Raw genomic sequence first — 25,982 nt, 5'->3', positions numbered from 1 at the left:
TAAAGCTCTATCATGCAAAAAGGAAGCCATATGTGAACATGGTCCAGAAGCGCCGTCGTGTCCTGTGGGCCAAGGCTCATTTAAAATGGACTATTCAAATTTCAATTTCAAAGTGGAATAGTGTTTTATGGTCAGACGAGTCCAAATTTGACATTCTTGTTGGAAATCACGGACGCCGTGTCCTCCGGGCTAAAGAGGAGGGAGACCTTCCAGCATGTTATCAGCGTTCAGTTCAAAAGCCAGCATCTCTGATGGTATGGGGGTGCATAAGTGCATACTGTATGGGCAGCTTGCATGTTTTGGAAGGCTCTGTGAATGCTGAAAGGTATATAAAGGTTTTAGAGCAACATATGCTTCCCTCCAAACAACGTCTATTTCAGGGAAGGCCTTGTTTATTTCAGCAGGACAATGCAAAACCACAAACTGCAGCTATAACAACAGCATGGCTTCGTCGTAGAAGAGTCCGGGTGCTAACCTGGCCTGCCTGCAGTCCAGATCTTTCACCTATAGAGAACATTTGGCGCATCATTAAACGAAAAATACGTCAAAGACGACCACGAACTCTTCAGCAGCTGGAAATCTATATAAGGCAAGAATGGGACCAAATTCCAACAGCAAAACTCCAGCAACTCATAGCCTCAATGCCCAGACGTCTTCAAACTGTTTTGAAAAGAAAAGGAGATGCTAAACCATGGTAAACATGCCCCGTCCCAACTATTTTGAGACCTGTAGCAGAAATCAAAATTGAAATGAGCTCATTTTGTGCATAAAATTGTAAACTTTCTCAGTTTAAACATTTGCTATGTTATCTATGTTCTATTGTGAATAAAATATTGGCTCATGTGATTTGAAAGTCTTTTAGTTTTCATTTTATTAAAATTTTCCGGAATTCGGGTTGTAGTTGTTTTTAATTAAAGGAATCAGTTATTTAGAATAATAATACATTTGGGCTGTTGCCAAGGAAATCAGTATCAACAAACTCATCTTTTAATGCAGAGGAAATGCAGAAGATTAATTGGAAGTGGCATTTAGATGTATTACACTGTGTAGTGCTGGACAAGAATGCATTTAACCTGCAGTTACAAATGCATGAATAATGTTTTGATATACAAGACATAAAATGTTGAATACTCATTTGAAATGATAAGAAATTAATTATTTAAAAAAATCAAAAGATAGCCTACTTTAAATGTGAAATTAAAATGGCCATATGTGTCAGCAAGTCACTGTTAATAAGTGAGTCATTGCGATTGAACCGAATCATTTAAACGTTTGATTCATTCAGAAACGAAACACTGTCACGTTGCTCAGAGACGCAAAACTGTGCTTTGGTGGCTGTGTTTGGAATTATTTTCTGTTGTAGAAATAGAGCTAAAAAAGGCAATATGGTGTCTAAAACGCAAGTCTCTTAATTAACTTGTTTACTGAACTGTTATATATATGTATGTATATATTCATGGAAAAGATGGCATTCTTTGTGTGATTTTGATTTAATATATATGAAATTATATAAATATGTGAATTTTCTGCCCCTATATCTTCAATTTTGCGATCATTCTAAATGCATTTTAGGAGACTGAATCACACAGTGAAAGAACGCACTATAAATGCGCGCGCACATCATTAAAACAAAAACAGCACACTCCTCACCACTGTCTTTTTGGCTAATTTGTGCAAAACCTCTTGCTAAAATGTCAAAGCTTCATTTTAACCACCAATGCAACGATGCAATTATTTAGCTTACCTCTTCTTGCGAAGGGTTGATGTCTTGTCGAGATTTTATAAGCTGCTAGTTTGGTTTTAGGCAAGTACAGCTTACACTGCATAATAGAGCATACATATGGCCAGGGGTTCACTTCATTTCCTTCGAGTTCAACTTCAGAATATGACGGGGTTTCGTTTTCAGCGGTGTCTGCACCACTAACGCCTGTTTTGTCCGTCTGCATCTTTCTTGTGATTTTAGCGCCAGTTTGCCCTCCTGCTCATTATTTACTGCCGTAGTTTCCAGGGAGCGATTTATTTTTTTTATTTTTATTTTTTTTACTCAGTAATTAATGTGTTTTAAAATGTAGCGAAGTACAATACTTCAATCAAAATATACTTAAGTAAAAGTAAAATTACAAATTAAAAAAATTACTTTAAAAAGTATTAGTACACAAAAAAGCTACTCAATTACAGTAACGCGAGTAAATGTAATTCGTTACTTTCCACCTCTGGCATCTACGCTAATATTAGTCTGTTTCTCTCTTATTCCAAGGTCACCGTAGCCACCAGATCCAGTCTGTATCCAAGTCAGAGGGTCACTGAAGTCACCCGGATCCAGTATGTATCCAGACCAGATGGTGGATCAGCACCTAGAAAGGACCTCTACAGCCCTGAAAGATTTAATGCTGTTCAGTTGCTTTGTTTACGATCTATATTGTTAAAAGCACTATTATAAATTTATATATTAATAATTTTTTAAAAATCTAAAAAAATTTAAAAATCCTGGAATGTTTTCCTCATAAAAACATAATTTCTTTGCGACTGAAGAAAGAAAGACATGAACATCTTGGATAACATGGGGATGAGTAAATTATCAAAGAGTTAGGGCACAAGTCCTTCAACTACAAAGCATAAAAAAGTGTCCAGCATGTTTCATTACTGTTTAAAAAGCATCCCAGGATGTCCTGAATTTGCAGAGCTATAATTTAGACAAAAAAAGGTGACCCAAAAATGAATATTCTCTAGTTATTCGCTTGGCCTCATTCCAGATATGTATGAATGTTCTTTATTTTCTGGAACACAGATGACAAATTTTGAAGAATCTGGATATGAACTCTTGTTTTAATACCACTGGCCACACACATACAATAAAAAAACTATGAAGAACAGTACCACTATCTGCTCATCTGTGCTTCTGCGCAGTGCTTCTTCAAAGCGCTTGGCCCGGTCTCGCAGAGCGCGGTTCTGAAATGTCAAGGTGTCCACCTGATCCTAAATGCGGCACAGAAACACAAGTTATTATAAAGAAAAGGGTAAAAACAATGTACAATGCATGTTGGCATTAAAAACAGGAACATGCAGTACCTGCAGTGAGAGTCTGAGCTTCTCAAATTCCTCTTCCATTGACTTCTTTTGCTGCTCATGTGCCATCTTCAGGTCTAAAAATAAACAACCAGTTCATGTTAGTAACACACTGATGAAGAATAATTAACAGACATTATTGATTCATTTGTCTGTAGTAATGTTGTTAAGCAGGGACTTCAACCAGGAGTTCAAATAGTGGGCCAAACCAGTAGTTTCTAGGCTATAATGCCCTAATAATGCAGTCCAAGTAGGACTAGGTTTTTAGACACAGTTGCTTGGATTTCTGGGAGTGTAATGGGTGTGTCAGCAGGACTCACTCTTGACGGTTCTGGTGTGTTCTTCCTGTAAAGTGGCCAATGTGGCACCATGAGTCGCTTCCATCTCCATCATTGCCCTCTCATGGTTTTCACTCATTTCCTCAATCTAAAACAGAAAAAAAAATGGTTGTCAGTTTTAACAGGTGCACTGGAAAATTGGATTCTGATTGGTCAACTGAAATATTTTACAGTGTTTATCTGAATGTTGTCAATAGAAACATACAATGCCATGTTACTTTCATTTTGTCTTACTCTCTTGTCTTTCTCTTTTTCATACCAACACAATTTTGATCAGCTCTATGTGCCATTTTGAGACTTGTTGACAATATGAACTTTTAGCTGAAATTTTTTTTTACTGGTCACTGGTGAACCAAAACACTTGCTATTGGCTGGAATTGCAAATTTGTGTGTTAAAGCTCTCAAAAACTGTCAATTTAATAATTCCTCAAATATCAAAACCGACTGCGGATGGCAGATCCTTTCCCTACTTAGCTCCCAAACTCTGGAATAACCTACCTAACATTGTTCGGGAGGCAGATACACTCTGTCAATTTAAATAAAGATTAAATACCCACCTCTTTAACCTGGCTTACACATAACACACTAACACATTTCTAATATTCAAATATGTTAAAGGATTTTTAGGCTGCATTAATTAGAAGAAAAAAAACGGAACCAGTTACACTTCCCATAACACACAATTAACTTGCTACATCGTTAGATGAATGGCATCTACGCTGATATTAGTCTGTTTATCTCTTATTCCTAGGTCACCGTAGCCACCAGATCCAGTACGTATCCAGCCCAGATGATGAATCAGCACCTAGAGAGGACCTGTACAGCCTTGAATGTCAGCGGAGACCAGGACAACTAGTTGAGCCCCAGAGACAGATCCACAGTCAAGACCTCGTCTCCTAGATGGCCACTGGAACAAGACCACAGTCTGACTTTGCTGTAGCCTGGAATTGAACTGCTGGTTTTGTCTGGTCAGTGGAGAACTGGCCCCACGACTGAAACTGGTTTCTCCCAAGGTTTTTCTCCGTTCTGTCACTGATGGAGTTTTGGTTCCTTGCTGCTGTCGCCTTTGGCTTGCTTAGTTGGGAACACTTCATTTCCTATAGTTTCGCTGACTTAATTGCACAGATGGCACCAAAATGCTTTTTATGCATACACTAGAGTATGTGTACAGTGTGCATGAAGCTAATTTAATAAAGACTGTATGTTTGGCTGTACACATATTTGTACGCAAAGAATTAATTTCAAAACTAGTATATTTTGGGCTTAAGGGAAGATGATTACTGCATCATCAGACTACATAGTCATGAAACTACCTTTACAGGCTTTCTTAACACTCATAAACTTTCACACCATGCACTCCTATATGTACAATGCTAAAATAAAAGCCTCTTCAAGGTGTGTCAATAATAATCTCAGTCTTTACACCCTGTTACTTCCTTATCTTACCTGTTCCTGGTGCTGGGAGCGCAGCTGCTCCAAGTGGCTGTTCTGCTGATGCTGGAGTCGTTGTATCTCAGAGGTGTGCTCCTCTACCAGTCTCTCCTGTAGGGCCTTGAGCTCCTGCTGTTGCTCCCCTTGTAGTCCTTTCAGCTCCCGCTCAAAACTCTGCTCCAGCAGGGCCTTCTCACCCTGCAGACGCTCCCACTGCTGGACGCTGTCCACTAGAGAGACAGAAAATAGTTTGTTATGGTCATGCTTAACCTTTAGAAATTGTTTATGTTGATGATATATGTTTAATGTTGATAATGTGCAACCCTGTTACTTTCAACCTTGGTACCTATTCCGCTGAACAAATTAAATAATATATGAGGTGTTATTTTCTGTTCATTAAATATCGGGTTTGTGACTTTTGCAACCCTTCTAGCAAAATTTTTGATGAGTTAAAAGTCATTTACTTTTAATCCTAACAGATTAAAATCATAGAGAAAAGAAGGGGGAATCATGCTATAACACAGACAAACAGATTGTTTATGGTCATTAAAGTTGAATTTTTTTTTTTTTTTACTGAATTCAACTAAATATGAATCAAAATTATGATGTATTATTTTATATGAGATATTTAATGCATATTTGAAAATCATAAAATCATATGTATTTTAGGTGAAAATCATGACGTGTTTCTTTATGTCTGCATGATGTGAGATGAGTCACATTCAAAAATAAATATGAGGGGGATGGAAAGATAAAAATGCAGTTTACAGATATGTAATCGGAGAAGGTCTTTATAGTTTATTTCTTATTTTATGGTTGAAGTCATCTTAACATTTGTCAGTATACTGTAGCACATGTGTCAGAATGAGATCACTGTGAAGTTCGATGTTTTTTTTCTTTATTATTTCTCTGATCCAGAGTCTTACCCACTTCATCTCTGATCCTGGCTAACTGCAGGGACAACTCCCTCTCCTTCACGGCAGCATTCTCACTCTGTAAAACACACACACAAGCTTGCATGAGTGTAAGAGACAATTATGCAGAGGAATGTATTTAAAAATAGAAAAATGTGCTCAAAGCATTGTTAAATTGTTTGTTATACATTAAATTAACTTGAGGGATGAATCTGCAGAAATCTGCACAACTTTTTGCATGCCTGGTAATGGATACATTTTTCATTATCAATAATTTAACAAATCAACCAAAATACCACTTTAAATAAGAGCCCTGTATACCAGTGTCAAGCAGTGACTTCTTTGCTATCTAATTTATTTATTAATTTATCAGAGTTGACAAATAAAAAACAACATGGCAGGTGTCAGTTTAAAAGTAGGGCTGTTGCTAGGAACAGCCATTAGATGGTAGTGCCTTTAAAAGTGACATACACATGCTTAGATAAACATATATGTATTCACGATTTGACAAGCATGGGGGAAACAATATTTAATATGAATACATTTTGCAGACTGAGCACTGAAAAAACAACTCATGGACAGACTTTCTTGTGCATGAAATCAGGCACCAAAACTGTTGTGGATCCACTCCCCCGAATCCATCCTTAACTGGCACAGGATTGCAGCAAATTACGTTTGGCAAATAATAATTTATAGACAGTTACTTTTACATATTTCCCACATTTTCTTATGTAACTCTTATAATACACTTCAAATGACAGTGGAATTTTATAGTAATCACAGTATTTAGGTAGTTCCCAAACTCCTTCTCTCCAATGGCTTGGAAGTGCAGAGCATTCACTGCTTAAAATGACTACACACATCTGTTGTATACCTGCTGGACACATAATTAAATACAAAACTGCAAGTTCCTCTTGTTACAGTCTCATTGAGGAAGGCGCTGACAATGAAGATAATACCCAAAGAAAAAGTTTTTAATATAATAATCCACAGGAGAACAGGCAAGGAAATAACTCAGGATAGTAGTAACATTCATAACTTGAAACAATAACCAAACAGAAAAAAGACTTTAAGTAAGGCAGCTGATGAGTAGAAAACAGGTGGAGGGAGTTAATTAATAATGACTAATGAGCAAATTAATCAAAAACAATAGAAACAAACAAGGCAGGAGAAAGGGAATCACAGAAACCTAAACCAAAAAAGATCATAACCATAACAGTTCGCCCCCTCCTGGAACGGCACTCTCGTGCGGACAAAAAGTCCAGAGGAGGGAGGGTGGGAGTTCAGGAGGCAGGCATGGGGCAGGCAAGGGGCAGGCAACTGAAAGGGAGCATAGTCCATAGGGCCAGGGTGGAGTGGATGGAGGAAGGAGCCAGGGAAGAGCCCGGATCAGGAGGAGCCAGATGGAACTCCAGAGGCCAGCCAGGACAGCAGCCCACAGTGGAGTCGACGGCGGGAGGAGCCATGGTGGAGAAGGGGCTGACAACACCAGGGGGACGACTGACCAATGGATGAGGAGCCCTGGATGGAGCAGAGCAGATGGAGAGCCAGGATGACACTGAGGATCCAGAGGGCCAAGGTGGAGCTGAAGGCTCAGGCGACCGAGATGGAGGCCGGTCTCCTGAACACTGTGGCAGAGACGGAAGCGACTGAGGGTGGAGGCGGAGCCAGAGGAAAGGAGGAGGATAGTCGACAACTGACCAAGGCAGAGCCGAAGCTGGTGGGATGACGAGCCACGGTGGAGACAAGGGACTCAGGAGCCAAGGTGGAGCCAATGGTTCAGAGGTCCAAGGTGGAGTCTGGGTCTCGAAGGCTGGAGGCGGAGACAGGGGATCCTCCAACCCAAGGTAGCTGTTGACAGGAAGTCCTGGAGCACAACCGACCCACCGGACATTGCGTGCTGAGGGTGAGCTGAGGGGCTTTCCTTAGGCAGCAGAGACTAGGCTGATGGACTGGCTGGCTGGTACAGAGGAGGAGGGAGTGGATGGCTGGGTGGGAGCACAGAAATACATGAGCTGGGCTGAACCAGCAGATACACAGGAGGTTTAGGGCTGGGTGGAACCAGTGGAGACGTGGGAGATTTATGGCTGGGTAATACTTCTTCAAACCAGTCTATTAAGTCCATTTTAAAGATATCCATAAGTTCCTTTGAAAACATCCCAAAAAAAGTGGCTGAAGCTCACCCTCAGTGGTGGGAGTGTGGGTGGGGCTACCCTCTAAGCCCTCAATCTCCACCAGTACTCCCTCGGGGATGGGTGATGTTGCTGGCTCACACACCTGGTCAGAATGTTCTTGAGGCTTGGGCTCCGGGGCGACGATAGGCTCAGTGGCGGTAATACTTGCTAGCTCACGTCACGGCAGGCTCAGGCTCTCCATCTGCGGCGGGCCAGACCGTTCTCATCCCAAGGCGTCATAAACTGACCCTTTTGACATTTCGTCAACATCCTACGCACATGGCACCCTCTAGCGTCAATATTAGACGCAGATAAAAATGGGCCAGAAGGCGCCTCCTAGCGGTCTAACCCTAACCCTAACCCTAACCTTAACCCATAATCTGTGTCTCATATTGACGCTAGAGGGTGCCATATGCGTAGGATGTTGACGAAATGTCAAGAGGGTCAGTATATGACGCCTTGGGATGAGAATGCGTTAGGCGGGCTCAGGCATTTGCTCTGTGCAGCAGGAGAACAGTCCTGTTGCTCCAGGCAAAGGAGTTGCATGGCAGGGATAGCCATTCCAGGAGGAGGAGGAAAACAAAAAGAAAAGAAAAACGCCACCATTTTAAATACTTTGAAGGTCGGTTATTCTGTTACGGGTTACATGGAGGAAGGCGATGACAATGAAGATGATCCACAAAAAAAAGTATTTAATATAATAATCCACACAGGCAAGGAAATAACTAAGGATAGTCATAACGTTCATAACGTGAAACAATAACTGACAAAATACTGAACAGAAAGAAGACTTTAAGTAAGGCAGTTGATGAGTGAAAAACAGGTGGATAGTGTTAACTAATAATGACTAATGAGTAAATTAATCAAAAACCATTTTACTCCGCAGTGACGTAACCAACCACATCTATACTTGGCAGTGATGATTGATTGATTGATGATGCCATAATACAATTAGATGCTAAAGATCCATACTTGTTTATAAGAATCAGTGGCAGCAAATGAAACCGCATGAGTCAGCATTTTAAAATAGCAGTCCCGAATCTTACACTCATTCAGTTTCAAATGCCAGCTGAGATCCCACGGCATCTGCTGTTTTAAGTGACTGCCATTGTGAAAAGTATTATGGTAGTACCATAGTAGTTCCATGGTACTGAAATCCATGCACCATTGTATTAACAAGGTACTTCCCAAGAATACCATACCACCAACAAGTCCAAAATAGTAGCATCATACTTTGCAAAAAAAAAAAAATTATAAAAAAAAAAAAATATATATATATTTATATATATATATTATTATTTTTTATTTTATTTTTAACCAGATTTTTCACCAACTGGAAAAATGACTGTTGTCAAGCAATGTCTTTTTTTTAAGTTGATTTAATAACAAAAAAGATACAAAAGAGACACAATTTGTAGCGTATCATGCCTTAAATAGATGCTGCTAGCCTTTTTAATTTATAACCCTCTCATACAGTATGTAAACTAACAGCAAGGTCAAGACCCTATGAACCCACGAATGCCCTGAAATGTCATCATTGTGTCCCTTCTTCAGATCTCACCCATCATATTTTCCTCCGGCACACAAGATGTCATGCAGAACCCTGGAGAGTCTTTCCATGAATACAAATATGACTGCCTTGTCTTCACCGTGGTTACCTCACCTAATTTCGTTTCCTGCTGTGAAAGGTCTAGAATAGTGAGAGCAAGGCGGTCTCAAGGACTCAGTCCCCACCTATAAAACAAAAGATAAATCTGCAGGGCGGAACACTGTTACACCCCAACCAGTGTTGGGAAGGTTACTTTGGAAATGTAATAGGTTACAGATTCCAAGTTACCCTGTTTAAAATGTAATAGTAGTGTAACTTTTTCAATTACTTTATTAAAGTAATGTAACTAATTACTTTTGAGTACTTTTTGATTACTTTTCTAAATTTGTGAAAATTAAAGAATAATAAATAAAAGCATATACATCAACTTAAATACAGTTATCTAATAAGCATGTGACGTATTCTGTGTAATAAACTCCTGAAACATTGGTGTTTTTTTTAACTGCTGTTTCTTTGTATATGATGATAGTTTTCTCAAAATAAGTAAAATGCACATGAAGTGACACAGAGCAGTTCTAGAAATTATGTTTATGTGCTCGTGTACTCCTATACTGAGATGGCAGAGGTTGAAAACACTGCGAGCTTCAGTAGGCCTATGTGTAGTAAATGAAACCATGTCTTTGCCATTAATTTACAGGAGGGGCCGACTGGGAAAAAAATTCAGACTGGAAAATTCAAACTCATAGAAACAAATTCATGGACAAAACTATTTTTTGTATGGACCTGTTATAAAAAAAGGTTTAAATCTTTAATTTGGGGACATGCTAAATAATTAAAAGTTCTCTCCTGAACTCCACCTTCACTTCCATTTTTCTCTTCAGTCTCTTTATTTTGCCCTGTTATCCATCTCTCTCAGGACTTTAATACTCAAGATTGAACAAACCTATACTTTACAATAGAATACTCTACAATACTACAATATCTTTATAGAAAAATCCTAATACTGTACACGAGTCATGTTTTTCCCTTACAAAAAATTAACCATGCTTTTATTAGCCTATATAAAAGTAAAATAACCTTTTTGTTATTTATTTATTCATGCAAATGGATTTGTATTTATTTTTAAATAAATACATTTGTAAAATAATTTTACATTTTTGGTTAACACAGTTAAACAATAGTAACAATTTTCTCTGGATTTATAGTTAAATTTTAAAATGTTAATTTTCGTTAGGGCTGTGTTGTTGTCTATTGTAGCTCCCCCTAAATCTATATAAATAAAAAAAAAATCTGATTTTTTTTTCAGCTAAATTACTACTGTAACATTACAACAGATACTAATGATGGCCTTTATATAGTATTTTGAGTGATGACTGATGAGCAACGATCTGCTGCTTGATTAAAAAAAAAAAAAAGCATCTTTACAGATGAAACTGACCTGAAACCCTGAACAGGAGCTCTGCTTCTCTGCTCCAGCAGTCCACTGTATTCTCTCTCTCTCTCTCTCTCTCTCTCTCTCTCTCTCTCTCTCTCTCTCTCTCTCATTGATTACTCTGAGTTTGATCCAAACTGTTTGGCGGAGGCGCGGAGAGCATGCGAGTCATGACTAACACTTCATGATTTATTAGAGATTTAATTATCCAATGGCGGATTCGCAAATGATCGCTTTAGTACATTCGGCGTGCAATTATACAATAACAATATTAAAATAGAGGGGCAAATCATCTGCCAGGCCACCGGGAATTGTCCCGGTTCTCCCGGTGACCAGTCCGCGCCTGATTTCCAACACACAGAATGTGCAAGTCATATATTGCATTTTTTGTGCTTAATATTCACAGACACTAGTCCATGTCATGTTTTGATTCAAGTGTACTGACCTACTTTTGATTTAGTCATCCAAAATGTGGCATATTCCGTCCGCGTTAGGCATTCCGTTTTTATGACTGGATTCTACGAACCAGACTGTATTTCCGCATCCCGGAAATTATTAGGGCGTATGTCTCAGAATAGTCAGTGCAATTTGGGAAAGAAATCAGTTAAATCTGTATGTGGATGCGTGTAAATATTCAAATGTAATCCCCTTTGTAATCGTTAAAAATTTCATAAGTAACTGTAATTTAATTACTAATTTTTTCGTAGTAACTGTAACTAATTACAGTTACAATAATTTTGTAATTAAATTACGTAACGCCGTTACATGTAACTAGTTAGCCTACTCCCCAACACTGACCCCAACACACCTACAACACTGAACGTGTTTAAAACGTGTATGTGTTTTGTACTAGGCATTGTGATTACTACTGCTCAATTTGAGGATTAGTGATTAAAAAACAATAACCCTAAGTTTTATGTTTTATACTTCAAATCATATGGCTTGTTAAGGAGAGGGAATCCCTACATTTACATTAAATGAACCAGCCTTTGTCCAGTAGCAACCCTCTACGGACACCTTGGCAATCGAATTGCCATTGGCTAGTACATTTTTTAGTTTACTCGCCAGACTGATATAGATATATATATAGATATATATATATATATATATATATATATATATATATATATATATATATATATATATATATATATATATATATATACTGTATATGTTTTTTAAATGGCACAGCTTTTTAAATACCTGAAAGTACACTCTTAACAGTCAGTCAAGAATTATAATATATCTGGATAATCAAGTATTATTTAATGATAGAACTTTAGTAATTATAATTAAAGCTTGGTAACCATGAATGCATAGGCATTTTAACTGAATTTAGGTCTGGTGGTGTTGCTTTGTTGATTATTCAGCGTTTCTGTAAAAAAAGGGAAAAAACGAACAATAATACTGATAAGATGATAATGATAATGAAGAAGAAGAAGAAGAAGACCAGTAATGGATTCATGAATATTAATCTGGTTGTCTGCGTTCGGTCAAACTGATTTGCTCAGTAGGTTAGCACCATCCAATGAGATTGCCGTTTTTTGCATTAGTTTCGCCCACTACTATTTTTACAGGAAAATACAACTAAGAATATCGCTACCCTTAGCGCGTACATGTAGCGTGTCTATTCTGCATGCATGTAACACTCTCTCACTCGCTCTCTCTCTCTCACTTTGCGCGTGTGAGAGGAAGCGATGGTGAGTCGTGCGCCTTCACACAAGCTCACGGTACGTCAAATACAGGTGCACTGCACGTCCATTGAGATGAACTGAGAAATATCACAGATAACTTGACAATAAAAGAACTCTGAAGCGCTCAGTCAGAGAGTGCTCGGCAAGTGAAAATATATGTGCGCTAACTTATACTTAGCCTTCAACTCACACAATGGCGAGTAAAATATGAGAATTTATTAGCCATTGGCTAATATTAGACATCATTTAGTCGCCAGAGTGAAGATTTAGTCGCATATGTGAGTGATTTACTCACAATGTAGAGGGTTGAGTAGGAATAGCAATCACCATAGAGACTACATAGCAACCTGCTGAATTCCACTCACAACAAACAAGCACTCACAACACCTTTGGGACCACATGGAATAATCCTGGCAACCACCATGAACAGCTCAGTGACTACACGGTAACCTGCTAACAACCACGCACAATATCTTAGCAACCACATAGCAACAACCCTAGCAGCCATTCTGAACATCTCAGCATAGCAACCCCCATAACATCTTAGAAACCACACAGGAACACCCTATCAACCACAAAGTACAATTTAGTGAAAGTGAAGTCACATACAGCCAAGTATGGTGACCCATACTCAGAATTTGTGCTCTGCATTTTATCTCTCCAAAGTGCACACACACACAGCAGTGAACACTCACACACACCGAACACACACCCGGAGCAGTGAGCAGCCATTTATGGTGCAGCGCCTGGGAAGCAGTTGGGGGTTTGGTGCCTTGCTCAAGGGCACCTCAGTCTGAAGGTGGGAGAGAGCACTGTACATTCACTCCCCCCACCTACAATTCCTGCCGACCCAAGATTTGAAATCACAACCTTTGGATTGCAAGTCTGAATCTCTAACCATTAGGCCACGACTTTCTCCTTTAGCATAATAACCTGCAAAAAAACACTCACAAGACCCTAGAAACCACATACTGTAGCAACAGCCTGACAACCACCCAGATCACTTTAGTAATCAAATAGAAACATGCAAAAAAACAACACAAAACACCTAAGAAAACACATAGCAACATCCAAAAAACCATCCAGAACACTTAAGCAATCAGGATAGTTACTTGCGAAAAACAACCCACACCACCTTAGAAACCACATACTGTAGCAACACCCAACCACCCAGAGCACCTTAGTGTAGTAACCTGCACATAGCAACACACAAACAATAACCTGGAACACTTTAGTTTATGTTAGTTTAGCGACCTTCAAAAAAACAAAATCCTCAGAAACCACATAGCAACACCCTAACAACCACCCAGTACACTTTAGTTCATTAACCTGCAAAAAACATCCCACAACACCTTCAAAACCACATAGCAACACCCTAACAACCACCCAGAACATGTTAGCATAGTAACCCGCAAAAAACAACCATCAACACCTTAGAAACTGTTACGATCGGGAAACCAGGGAAACTCTGGAGGGTCAACGGTGACTTGACCTGACTCTGGAGGGTCAACTATGGCTGTCATCTTGTGCAGAGGCACTGGACAAGCGGCCATCTTGTGCCATGACTCTGGACCGGCGGCCATCTTGGGCAGTGGTACTGGGCTGGTGGCCATCTTGGGCAGTGGCGCTGGGCAGGCGGCCACCTTGTGCTGTGGCGCTGGGCTGGCGGCCATCCTGCGCTGTGGCGCTGGGCTGGCAGCCATCTTGCACAGTGACGCTGGACTAGCGACCACCTTGTGCTGTGGCGCTGGGCTGGCGGCCATCTTGCACCATGGCGTTGGGCTGGCGACCACCTTGTGCTGTGGCGCTGGGCTGGCGGCCATCTTGTGCAGTGGCGCTGGGCCGGCGGCCAACTTGTGCTGTGGCGCTGGGCTGGCGGCCATCTTGTGCAGTGGCGCTGGGCCGGCGGCCAACTTGTGCTGTGGCACTGGGCTGGCGACCACCTTGTGCTGTGGTGCTGGGCTGACGGCCAACTTGTGCTGTGGCGCTGGGCTGGCGACCACCTTGTGCTGTGGCGCTGGGCTGGCGACCATACTGTGCAGTGGTGCTGGGCTGGCGGTCCTCCTGTTTGTAGACCCCGGTCTAGAATCGGCCATCCCACCGGGAGAGACAGGAGTGGCTGGGGTATCCCACGGAAGCCAATGTTGTAGGTAGAACACGAATTCCCAGAAATTAAAAGCGTCCAACTGATCCATTTCCTTTCGAGGCACTGGGTCATCCAGACTGGTGTTGAAAATGTCTTTTAGGGCCACATCATTATATCCCATACCATCCGCCAGGGTCCAGGGTCCAACACCCACCTCATTGCCCTCTTGGCAGAGGGTGGTTAATTTGATTAATCTTGCCCTTCGTTCCACCATACTGGCTGGGGAATGGGTATTAAGTCCCACACCGCTGGATCTCGACATGATGGAGTCCTTCTGTTACGATCGGGAACCCAGGGAAACACAGGAGACGAGAGATCCAAACGCAGTGTGAGTTTAATGGGTAATCCAAATTCAGAATCCAACAAGCAGAGGGTCAAAACCAAAAATCCATCCGAAACAAACAAACAAACAAACAAACGGAAAGGAACAGGAACAGGAATTAGAAACTCGGAAGGCGAGGAAACTGGGTGACGGAAAGAAAGGACTCCATTAAAAAAAAAACAGAAACAGACCGGTTAATATAGGCAGGGTAATGACTATCAAGTGAAGACACCTGAGTGCAATTAACAGGAGTGCAATTACTGTGATGAAGGGACAAGGCTTGTGGGAATTGTTGTGCCTGCGGTGAGGTGCCTATGGGGAAGTGAGACACTAGTGGAGACTCAGGGAAACAGAGACCAGACAGCGTAACAGAAACCAGATATCTACACTGTAACAACCACCATGGAAACTTTAGTTTCGTAACCTTAAAAAAAATAAAATAAACACCCACAACACCTTAGAAAGCACATATCAACATCCTCACAACCACCCAGAACACTTTACCATAATAACTTGCCAACAACAACCCACAACAACCTTAGAAACCACATAGAATCCCAATCTAAAATTGTCATGACAAGTTTTGCAAGGGCAATTTAACACTTTCTTCAGAAAATTTTTAAATCCAATTAGCAATGTTTATATAAACATTGTCTATAAAATAAATAATATGTTTTTATTTCATAGGTCAATATAAAACAAAAGTGCAATAAAATATAATGATATCAGACCTCCAACGTCAAGTGACAGCAGTCAGGGTGGGGTGTTTCCGTCACTAAAAGAGCACATGTTTGTTCTCACTGACAGCACACACACACACACACACACACACACACACACACACACACACACACACACACACACACACACACACACACACACACACTACCATCATCACAAACTATATAAAAAATGACAGTAGAATGAAATCAACATTTCTACTTTAGCAAACAAGTCACAGAGCAAGAAAGCAGCATCACACACAATTTTTGCTATTGTTTTACCGTAGTATCCAAACAGCAAGTAGGATGGAAACACAGAGAGAGATTACAGCAACACTTGCTTATGCTACAGCAGAATGTAGCTTCATAAAACCTGTCGGGGGAATACCATAAGCACGCCACATGAGAGGGAAAGAAATTAAGAGAGAGAGGGAGTGGAGGAAAGATGGACAGGCAGAGTGAGGGAGAATGTGAGAGAAAAAGACAAAAATCGCCCAACAACCAGCCTTACCTAAATCCTGTGTTTAGCATCATAGCCTGACTACTGCAACAATGAGTACCATGAGTCTGCGATTCCACACATGTTCTTCAGACAACCCCCCCACAAGCTTCTCGCCCTCTCTCTCTCTCACAAGCACACACACTCAAGGATGTTGGGAGGAGGAGGGGTGAGATGATGGAGAGATAGAGGAACAGGAGGATGGGATCAATAAGGAACAAAATAACATGTGTGCATTGTCTGATACTAAAGTCTACTGGGAATGAACACACATTTTTATCCAATGAGATGAAAGAAAGCATTCCAGAGGACATATTATAAAGAATTCGTGGTAACACTTTCTATAAAGCCCATATTTTAATAGATTAAAAGGGTATACTTAAGGCATTATAATGAATGCTTATTGCATTATAAAAAAACATACAAAAATATGTTGTATCAACTCATGAATATTCATAAGAACAGTTTTAATATATTATAATATTTACTTATTTGTGGTTATAGCTTTTAAGAGTATGATGATTTATAACACAATGAACACGTTGCTTCCACTTTTACAATGGATTATATTTCTCATAGTTATAATGTGTTGTAAGTCTCATATCTTGGCATTTTTCTTATGCTACTTTACTTAAAATGGTAAAAAAACACTTATAAGTAGTAATAATAATAATACATTTTTTTTCTCAAATAGCCATAAAATCAGATATCAGATCAGATGAATGTGTATGACATATTTGCTTTTTACTTTTTTTATTGTAATATTAGTTTGATTATTTTGATGGTACCCTTTAGACAGCTGTCGATAAGTAACTGCAAATACATATCAACTAGCGGTCATTAGAGTATTAGTATGTCTGCTACAGTAAATATAACTTAACACTTTGATAGTCAACCAACAGATAAACTATAAGTGTCTTTGCAAGTACGTCAACTATTAGTATTAATACTCTAATGAGGGTTAGTTGGCATATAGTTGCAAAGCTGCTTATAGTCGATTGATTAAAGGGACCATCAAAATAAAATTTAACCTTATAAAACAATGCATTTTTTTCAGTTGGAGTATTAAGCTCACATCAATTAATTAACATTAGCTCCACAGAAACACTCAAATCAACATCTAACCACTCGCAAGCTGTAGTAAGATACTGTGCAGATCTTAAACAATGTCAAGATATGATACAGTCCATTATACTGTACATGAAGTAGATTTAATACGGTGTTCATTGTGTGTTTTAAATGATAATACTCTTAACTGTATAACCACAAATACGTTAGTATTATGATGTATTATAATTGTTGTTATGATTATCAATGAATTTATATAACATATTATGTTTTTTTTATAATGCATTATGCATTCATTATAAAGCCTTAAGAATACCCTTATAATGTTTTATAAATACAGGCTTCATATAGAGTGCTGCTGAATTTGTTATATAGTACAGTGCCAACACTTAACCTATGATAATCTTGAAATAAATTATTCTCTAAAAACAGTCCTATGCGAAAAAAAAAAAAAAAAACGTACTTATCCATACTCCATCCCCTCCACCATGTTTAAAGTTTATGGCCCACCCAACTCAGAAACTTGGGGATCATAAAGAATTTCCCAGTTGTAAATATGACTTGAGAAGTTGTTCATGACCAGGAAACTCGTATTTATGATCATTTCGATAGCATGTGAATGCAACATTATTATTTTTATGGAAATTTAACAAAAGCATTGCAGTGACCAATGGCTGTCAAGACCCAAAAAGGTCATAAATACACCATAGCAGTTTTTAAAACTTGTGCACAAGCACTTAAAACACCTTAATAACTATATAAAGCCCAAGCAACCATCCAGAACACCCTAGACTACAAAGCATCATGCAAACAATCACTCATGACAGCACAGCAACAACATAATAACCTAGAATAATGCCCATCCAGAAAACCCTAGCAATTGCACAGCGACATGCAAATAAGTCACAACGCCTTAGCAATGCCAGATCAACCACCCAAAACACCTTAGAGAGGTGCCCCACCAGGACACGCCCCCTAAGGTGAACTCAGTGCCGAAACATCCTTTATCATTGGATTTCCTTCAATACTTTCAGAATCTTTACTTATTAAAACGATTTGGCTTCTGTATTTTAAAATATATTTTATATTGACATATTTCAATAATAGTTTATTTATTGAACAAAAATAATGTGCTAAAGTGACTGTTTTTAACAAGTATTAAATTAGACATTATGTAAACATGTAAAAATCTTTTTTGTGAAATATCTTATTTATTCAGGTCAGTCCTAAATAAACGATAACGTGCACTTTGTATGATCCCTCTTATTTTTGCAGATTCTGCAATGTGTATATAAACTTCAACTGTAAGTAAATATTAAATGGATGAGTTGTTAGTACAACGTTTAGAGTACAATTTTACCAGAAAATTCAGCATGTCCAACACAAAAAAGTAAATGCAAATCCATGTTTCACTGCCAGGATTCCAGTGGTTTCTGCGAATCGCACGGCTCTTTCATTTGGGTGAATTTGTGGTTAAGAAATTGTCTTTTCACATTGCTCCAAACTGTGTTTCTTTGAAATTAGTGTTCTTCAAATTGTAGATAAGATGTTTAAGCTTAAATGACAATACATTTTTGTCTTATCCCTAATGTGACATGAAGCGGGTTGAGTTACCCTCCAACCAGCATCACATGATCAGATGATTACATCATGATTACTCTGCTTTTACAGTAGTGATGGGACGTCAGGCTCCTTTCCACAAATTGATTCTTTCGAGCAGTATGTTTTTCTAAACAATTGTTCAGCTGTTTTTTTTTATGCCTTTTACAACCTTAACTCAGAATTCTGGGTCATCCCTATTTAGGATTGAACCTGCAACAATTGTTGGTCTTTGGTTCTTAACTATTAAGTTAACAGCACTCCAGCATTTACAGCTTTGACAGTGTGCTACCTTCTGGCAGAAGTGAAGTGTGGTTACGGTGAACACATCCAAGCATCGTGAAGACTTCCTGAGCTCGTCCTGCAGGGCGATCAGTTGCCGAGCCTGATCTTCACATCTCTCTCTCAGTCTCTGTACCATCAACCGCTCGCGCTCGGCATCCACGTCCTCTGCACGCCCACCCAGACGGGCCACACATGACTTCTGACGGACTGCGGGATGAACAAAATATGTAAAAAAGTGCATAAAGAAAATGAAGTGTTAGTATGAGAATACGATTAGTATTAAAGGAGGTGGAGCTTTTTTGCATTTGGCTCCCAAACTCTGGAATTACCTTCCTGATAATGTTCTGGTTTCAGAAACACCCTCAATGTTTAAATCTAGATTAAAAACACATCTCTTTTGCCAAGCATTCAAATAATGCATCTCATAATTTGTGACTGCAGATGTATCTGATCAAATGCGTATTATCATTCTTTAGCTTGGGTTAAACTAATTAATTTTACTTGGTTGGAACAGCAGCTACGCTAATGATGTCTCTATTTGTTTCTCTGTTTTGCCATAGGATAAACATCCCAGTCTGGATCCAGAACACCTGAGAAGAGATGATGCTGACCCCTCAGAGGACCTCAGATGATGCTAACCCTGAATCAACAAACAGAACTAACAGATATTGCTACAAGTCTGACTGCATCATATAATAATTGCTGTTAATAGTGTTCATTGTCTGGTTCACTATGTCTTGTATAAATTTTTCTGAAATTTTTTCTGAATTTTCCTGTCATATGCACATAAACTGACAGTCGACACTGATAAGCTACTACTAAATATTGCAGAAACTTAATTTTCTGTAAAGTTGCTTTGCAATGATTTGTATGGTAAAAAGTGCTATACAAATAAACTTGAATTTAAATGAATATTACAAAATTAGTGAATTTAGAATTTTGAGTGTGACAGGATTTGCTTGAAATATGCCTGCAGTTCAATTAATTTCATACATATCATTTAGTCAATTACTGTAAATTATCGCTTAATTAAATGTTTACTATTTACAGCTGTATAACGACCATATGTTAATGTGATCATAAAGACTATGTTTAGGTCAAACATTCAGCAGTAACCGCTGACTTCCAAGAACACATATAATGCTCCCTGATGAGTCAGCTAAGAGAGGGTGGCGTGAGGCTGACCTAATCCATAAATATATGTAACATATATATGGTAATACAGTGAAGCCCTTGAGTGAAAATACTTATATTTTACAGACTCTTCAAATTCAAAACAATATTATTTTATATAAAAAAATTGCATTATATGTGAATTTGATTTAGATTTTTTAAATATGTGAATTAAATTTTTTTTTTAAATAATACTTTTATGAATGATCAAAAGTAACAAATGATAACATTGCAAGAGAGTTTAATTTCAAATAAATGCTGTCCTTTTGAATTTTCTATTCAATTAAATTTGTATTCAAGTTCATTAAAGAATTCTGAAGAAAATGTATCATGGTTTCCACAAAAATATTAAGCAGCAAAAACTGATTTCAACATTGATAATAATAATAAATATTTCTTGAGCACCTAATCAGTATCTTAGAAATAATTTCCAAAGGATCGTGTGCTCCTAATGTTTACAAACTAATATTATATATTGGTATTTCAATTTTTTTCAACTGAATTATTGAGGAAACAAAACATGAGCAAAATATCAGATTCAATTAAATTATTATTCTTATTTTAGGACCTATAAGGTGTCAATTTAGTTTCCATTAGTCGAAAAGCATTAGCGAGGGAATTACTTGCCAGCTTCCTAATGGAAGTCTTTAGTCTTCACAGTGTTGCTATGACAACCACTAGTAGCCGGTTAATAAGGGATGTGAAATGACAGTGGGAGGAGCGGCAGCAGCGGAGCAGAATAAAAAGACATCACACACTCACCAGGGGACTGAGGCTTGGGAGAGACCACTGCAAACCTCTTTGGGGATGACACAATGGGTCGGTTGATTTCTCCATCCCTTTGAAACTCCTTTCTAGAGACTGAATTAGACACGGATATTTATATGCCACTGTTGTAAATGAGAACTAGTTACAGTTCCAACAGTATGTACATATAATACATTTATGGAAAAATACTGAGTACCATCAAATCAAATAGTTATTCCAATCCAAAAGCTTGCAGATAAATTCTGCAATCAAAACCAGCTTTATATAAAGATTAAGTAAATGTCTAAAGTGTCCACTAGCTGGAGCCCTTGGCCCACTGCTTTCTTCCATTGAGACTGCAGTGTCAAGTCAGCATGAACAGCTATGATGATATGATATCATATAATAAAAAGCTCATCAAGAATATATATTCTTCGAAATCAGCACTGAAGAGCATGTGTTTATACTACACAACTGTCTTCAGAAATGTTTCTTGAGCAGCAAATTAGCATATTAGAATAATTTTTGAAAGATCATGTGACACTGAAGACTTGAGTAATGGCTGCTTGAAAATTCAGCTTTGCCATCACAGAAATAAATTACAATTTAAAATATATCCAAACAGAAAATAGTTAATTTAAATGATAATAGAATTTCACAATGTTATTGTTTTTACTGCATTCTGAAAATTAAATTCAGCTTAACATGCAGCCTAATTAGTATTTAATTCTCATTGTTGTTGTTGTTGTTGTTGTTTTCCATTAGAGGGAATAAAATATGATTTGATTTTGTCCATAATAAAAAAAAAAGAGAGTGAATCGGAATTTGTGCTCTGCATTTAACCCAACCAAGTGCATGGACACAGCAGTGAACACACACACACACACACACACACACACACACACACACACACACAAACAGACAGACACACACACACACCCGTGGCAGTAGGCAGCAAATGCTGCGGCGCAGTTGTGGGTTTGGTGCCTTGCTCAAGGGTCTCACCTCAGTTGTGGAATTGTTACTAGGTTTTGTTTAATTTTCTAGAATAGTCTACAGAGTGAGAATATTACTCTTTTATTACTCTGATGTCTTTAATTATCAACAGGTGATAATATACAGGGAATATACAGACTATAATTTGTGTGTGTGTGTGTTTATTTAGTGCAACTGTGATAATATATAATCGTATTTACAATTCTGATATCCCACAATAAACAGATAACTAGTAGACAGACAATATTCTCTATATTTCTGCAAAAATGCTGCTGATGTTCATTTATTGTACATGTAAGAGGTATTTTTTTTACAATGTAAATGTGTGTTATTTTCATATTCAGTATTTCATATTCAACATTCATATTCATTAGTATGAATGCTGTTGTCATGGTGACAGCAGCATGCTCTGTCACTGACACACCTCTGCACACAGGGTCATGTGACTTCACCAAGACACAACACTGGTCACATAATAAACCAGCTGGCGGTGGCATCACTCACCCACGGGTGAGGCACGGGGGGGCGGGTGCAGAGATCTGCGGGCTGGGGGCGGGGGGCTGCTGCGGTTCTGACTTCTGCCACTACTGCTCTCATCAGGAGGAAGAGGAGCGCGCGAGAGAAGAGTTTCATCACTGCTGCTGTGTGGACCTGTGAAGAGCCAAATCAGAAAAAACATCCTTTCTCTGCTGTCCTATACTATTATACTTTTATTATACAAATAGATACAATTCCTTACACATTTAAACTTATTATACAATTAAATTGTTCTATAGTAGCAATATTTGTATTGTTTTCTCCCTTTAATGAATTGATAATACTTAATTATACATTTAATTATACTTTGGATAAAACGTCTCTATATAGCTAATCTATGTATGTACACTATATTGCTAAACGTATTGGGACACCCCCATTCTGGGATTATTTTTTTTTAAATACATGTATTATGTTTACATCTTTGTTGCCACAGTTTTGGAAGTGCCTTTCTCTGTTCTAAAGAAGGGGGTGTCCCAATATTTCAACAAAGATCTTGAAAATGCTGACACATCCTCCTTCAAGCTCACACATCCTACTACAGCCCAAAAAAGTAACTGCAAACTGGATGCAAGATGAGATAAATGTGACTCAAATCATGATTTATGGGACACCGATCAGCAGACTTATCCTTAAACTGCAAAAAACTATTTTTTTTTTCACACACCTAGAAAATCGTGGAAATTAAACTTAAGTTATATATATAAAAAATCTATAGTGAGCTAAACATGACATGAAACAACCTTAAAGATCAACATTTTTAAATATATTTAAGAAAAATAATAATAAATATTAATGAAAGCTTTTAATAATCACTGACAATGTGGCTTATTTCTCTCCAATTAGTCAAATGGCCCACGACTAAGTCAGATGGCTCATCTTTAAAAATGCATGTGACATTAATAAATCACAGACAACACTTACATGGATGCAGGTCTTGCTTTTCAATATCCCTTTTTAAAATGAAAGTGAAAAGTGGTACAAAATACCCCAGTAATGAAAACATTAGTATTGCCAATTTGTCCGTTAGTAGAGAAAACACATCCAGGATCCAGACTTGAGATGACAACAAGCATCATCTGCTTTCATAAAGTCAATCTGATATTAAAATGCCACAGAGTTGCCAAAAAGCTCCAAATCTCCAGTCTGAATTATACTGTATTATGGGAAGACTAAACTTAAAAGCCTTGCAAAACTGTAGAAGCCCAACTCCTCTTTAACTCCTCCACTTTCCCAGAGAAGAAATAAGAGTGAAAGTGGTGACTCAGGCCTAGTTGTGGACACTGCAACTTGGGTAGGGTCGACAGCTGTCCTTTATATTTTATCTACTAAGCTCGGCATCGAACAAAAATGCCACATGCATGTACAAGTCTCTGGATTTAAATAACAAGCCAGTAGTCTTTGGGTTTTTTAAGGGAGGACATAAAACTGGCACGTGAAGGCGCCACTGTTGACCCCTCAGCTGTCCGAGCTGAGAGACAAATGTGTCCCCACTATAGCATCAGACATGACGGGACGTCTCCTGATGTCATAATGGGATGCTAAACAAGGGTGTGGTTTATTAACACACTGTACTTACAGTACAAGAAAAGTCAACTATAAACCTGAGAGAGAAAGAGAGAGAGAATCCCAGTCTCTGTACTGTGAGAACAGATATACTACACTCAGCAGTTTAGTGACACTGTTTGCTAGAGTCAGCATTTATCTGCAGTCTTGAGGGAATGACTGCAGTGAAATAGTCTATAAATGAATAAGAGGACACTCAAGCCTTGAATGTAAGGACGAGCCCTCACTATATGCCCTGCCTTGAATTCCTGAGATAGAGATATTAAGGAGGCTTATAATTCCTGGACAAACTTACTGTACATAGTCGGTTTAGAGCACTTCGCATTCTCACAGTTTGCCAGATAACGAAGATAATGTCTGGTTATGACGATCACATCTATTCATTTAGTCAAATGAAAACAGAAAAAAAAACAGGAGAATCATATCAACTTTTGTTTTCTAGAAAAATCTGTAGATTAGTGCTTCCTGCCTATGAATATATTAGGTGCATAGACCACAGACAGAGGCAGGTTTCTGCAGTAATGCTCTTTTTATGTTTCACTTACACTTCTTCTTAACAGCAACACTGTTCATGTTTATTGTTTCAGATATCTCATCCCACTAAAGCACAGGCAAATACAATTATAAAACAGCACGCACAGTCTCTATATTTCTCCAACTTCATAAAAATAAAAAAAAACACTTGAAACCCATTGAACTCAATGCAATTCTGCAATAAGTAATAAAACGTCTTATGACAGTTGGTCTGAACTTTAAAATGACTATTATGATGTCTATTGTTAATCATGGATGATATTTCCGATTTACTGGGATTTTAAAAGATGGGCATACACTGCTCTATTTATCTCATGTTTAAGATGCCTCATCTTGCACAGACACAGAGCAACCAGCAGTGTGTTTGCAGACATTGATTGTACTTTGTATCTACCAGGCAGAAGGCTTATGACAGGAAGAGTTGGATAATCCAAAAGGCCTAAACTAATCCTTACATAATACGTGTACTAAAGCATGTGGTCTGAGAATGGGCCGCTTTGGTAATTCCTACACTTTTGAGAATGTAGCCACGCAAAAAACATTCATTCACAGGAAATTAATTCTTAAGAGAGCTTAAAGCGTTAGTTCACCCAGATAGCAAAATTATGTAATTAATAACTTACCCTCATGTTGTTCCAAACCCGTAAGATCTCAGTTTATCTTTGGAACACAGTTTAAGATATTTTAGATTTAGTCCGAGAGCTCTCAGTCCCTCCATTGAAGCTGTGTGTACGGTATACTGTCCATGTCCAGAAAGGTAAGAAAAACATCTTCAAAGTAGTCCATGTGACATCAGAGGGTCAGTTAGAATTTTTTGAAGCATCGAAAATACATTTTGGTCCAATATTAGCAAAATAGCGGTGTTCATCTTTAGTTCTCTCTTCACAGCAGTTCAGTCAGTGTACTGTTTGAGTAAATGAATTACTCCGGGATATTGGTTTGTTTGGAGTCAGAGGGAGTGTCAGCCACATTAAAAAAGTTAACAGCTTAAGTCATTTGTGGATTAATGCGTATTAGAGATGCGAACCGTTTAAAACGATTCAGTTCGATTTAGTGAACTGAATGATTCGTTCGCGAACCGGATATCCAGACTGCTTTGTTTTGAACTCTCTCACACAACAGACACGGAAGAGAAGACAATGCTGAATAAAGTCGTCGTTTTTGCTATTTTTGGACCAAAATGTATTTTC

At 38.4% G+C, this 25,982-nt stretch overlaps 1 protein-coding gene across 1 annotated transcript in view; it reads right to left on the bottom strand.

Moving 5' to 3' along the window:
* The window catches only part of mtus2b (microtubule associated tumor suppressor candidate 2b), a 57,815-nt gene that overhangs the window by 16,940 nt on the left and 14,893 nt on the right, over positions 1 to 25,982 (bottom strand). Inside the window, exons 5-12 of the mRNA XM_059514844.1 lie at positions 22,660 to 22,806; positions 21,175 to 21,273; positions 19,247 to 19,446; positions 5,762 to 5,828; positions 4,851 to 5,065; positions 3,387 to 3,492; positions 3,070 to 3,143; positions 2,878 to 2,976 (exon numbers count right to left, since the gene is read on the bottom strand). Coding sequence (XP_059370827.1) covers positions 2,878 to 2,976; positions 3,070 to 3,143; positions 3,387 to 3,492; positions 4,851 to 5,065; positions 5,762 to 5,828; positions 19,247 to 19,446; positions 21,175 to 21,273; positions 22,660 to 22,806 — 1,007 coding nt within the window. The remainder of the gene's footprint in view (positions 1 to 2,877; positions 2,977 to 3,069; positions 3,144 to 3,386; positions 3,493 to 4,850; positions 5,066 to 5,761; positions 5,829 to 19,246; positions 19,447 to 21,174; positions 21,274 to 22,659; positions 22,807 to 25,982) is intronic.

This window comes from Carassius carassius, chromosome 28, assembly GCF_963082965.1.
Source record: "Carassius carassius chromosome 28, fCarCar2.1, whole genome shotgun sequence".
NCBI classification, from domain to species: Eukaryota; Metazoa; Chordata; class Actinopteri; order Cypriniformes; family Cyprinidae; genus Carassius; species Carassius carassius.
Note: the sequence above shows the minus strand (reverse complement) of the source record. Positions and strands in the feature narration are given on the sequence as shown.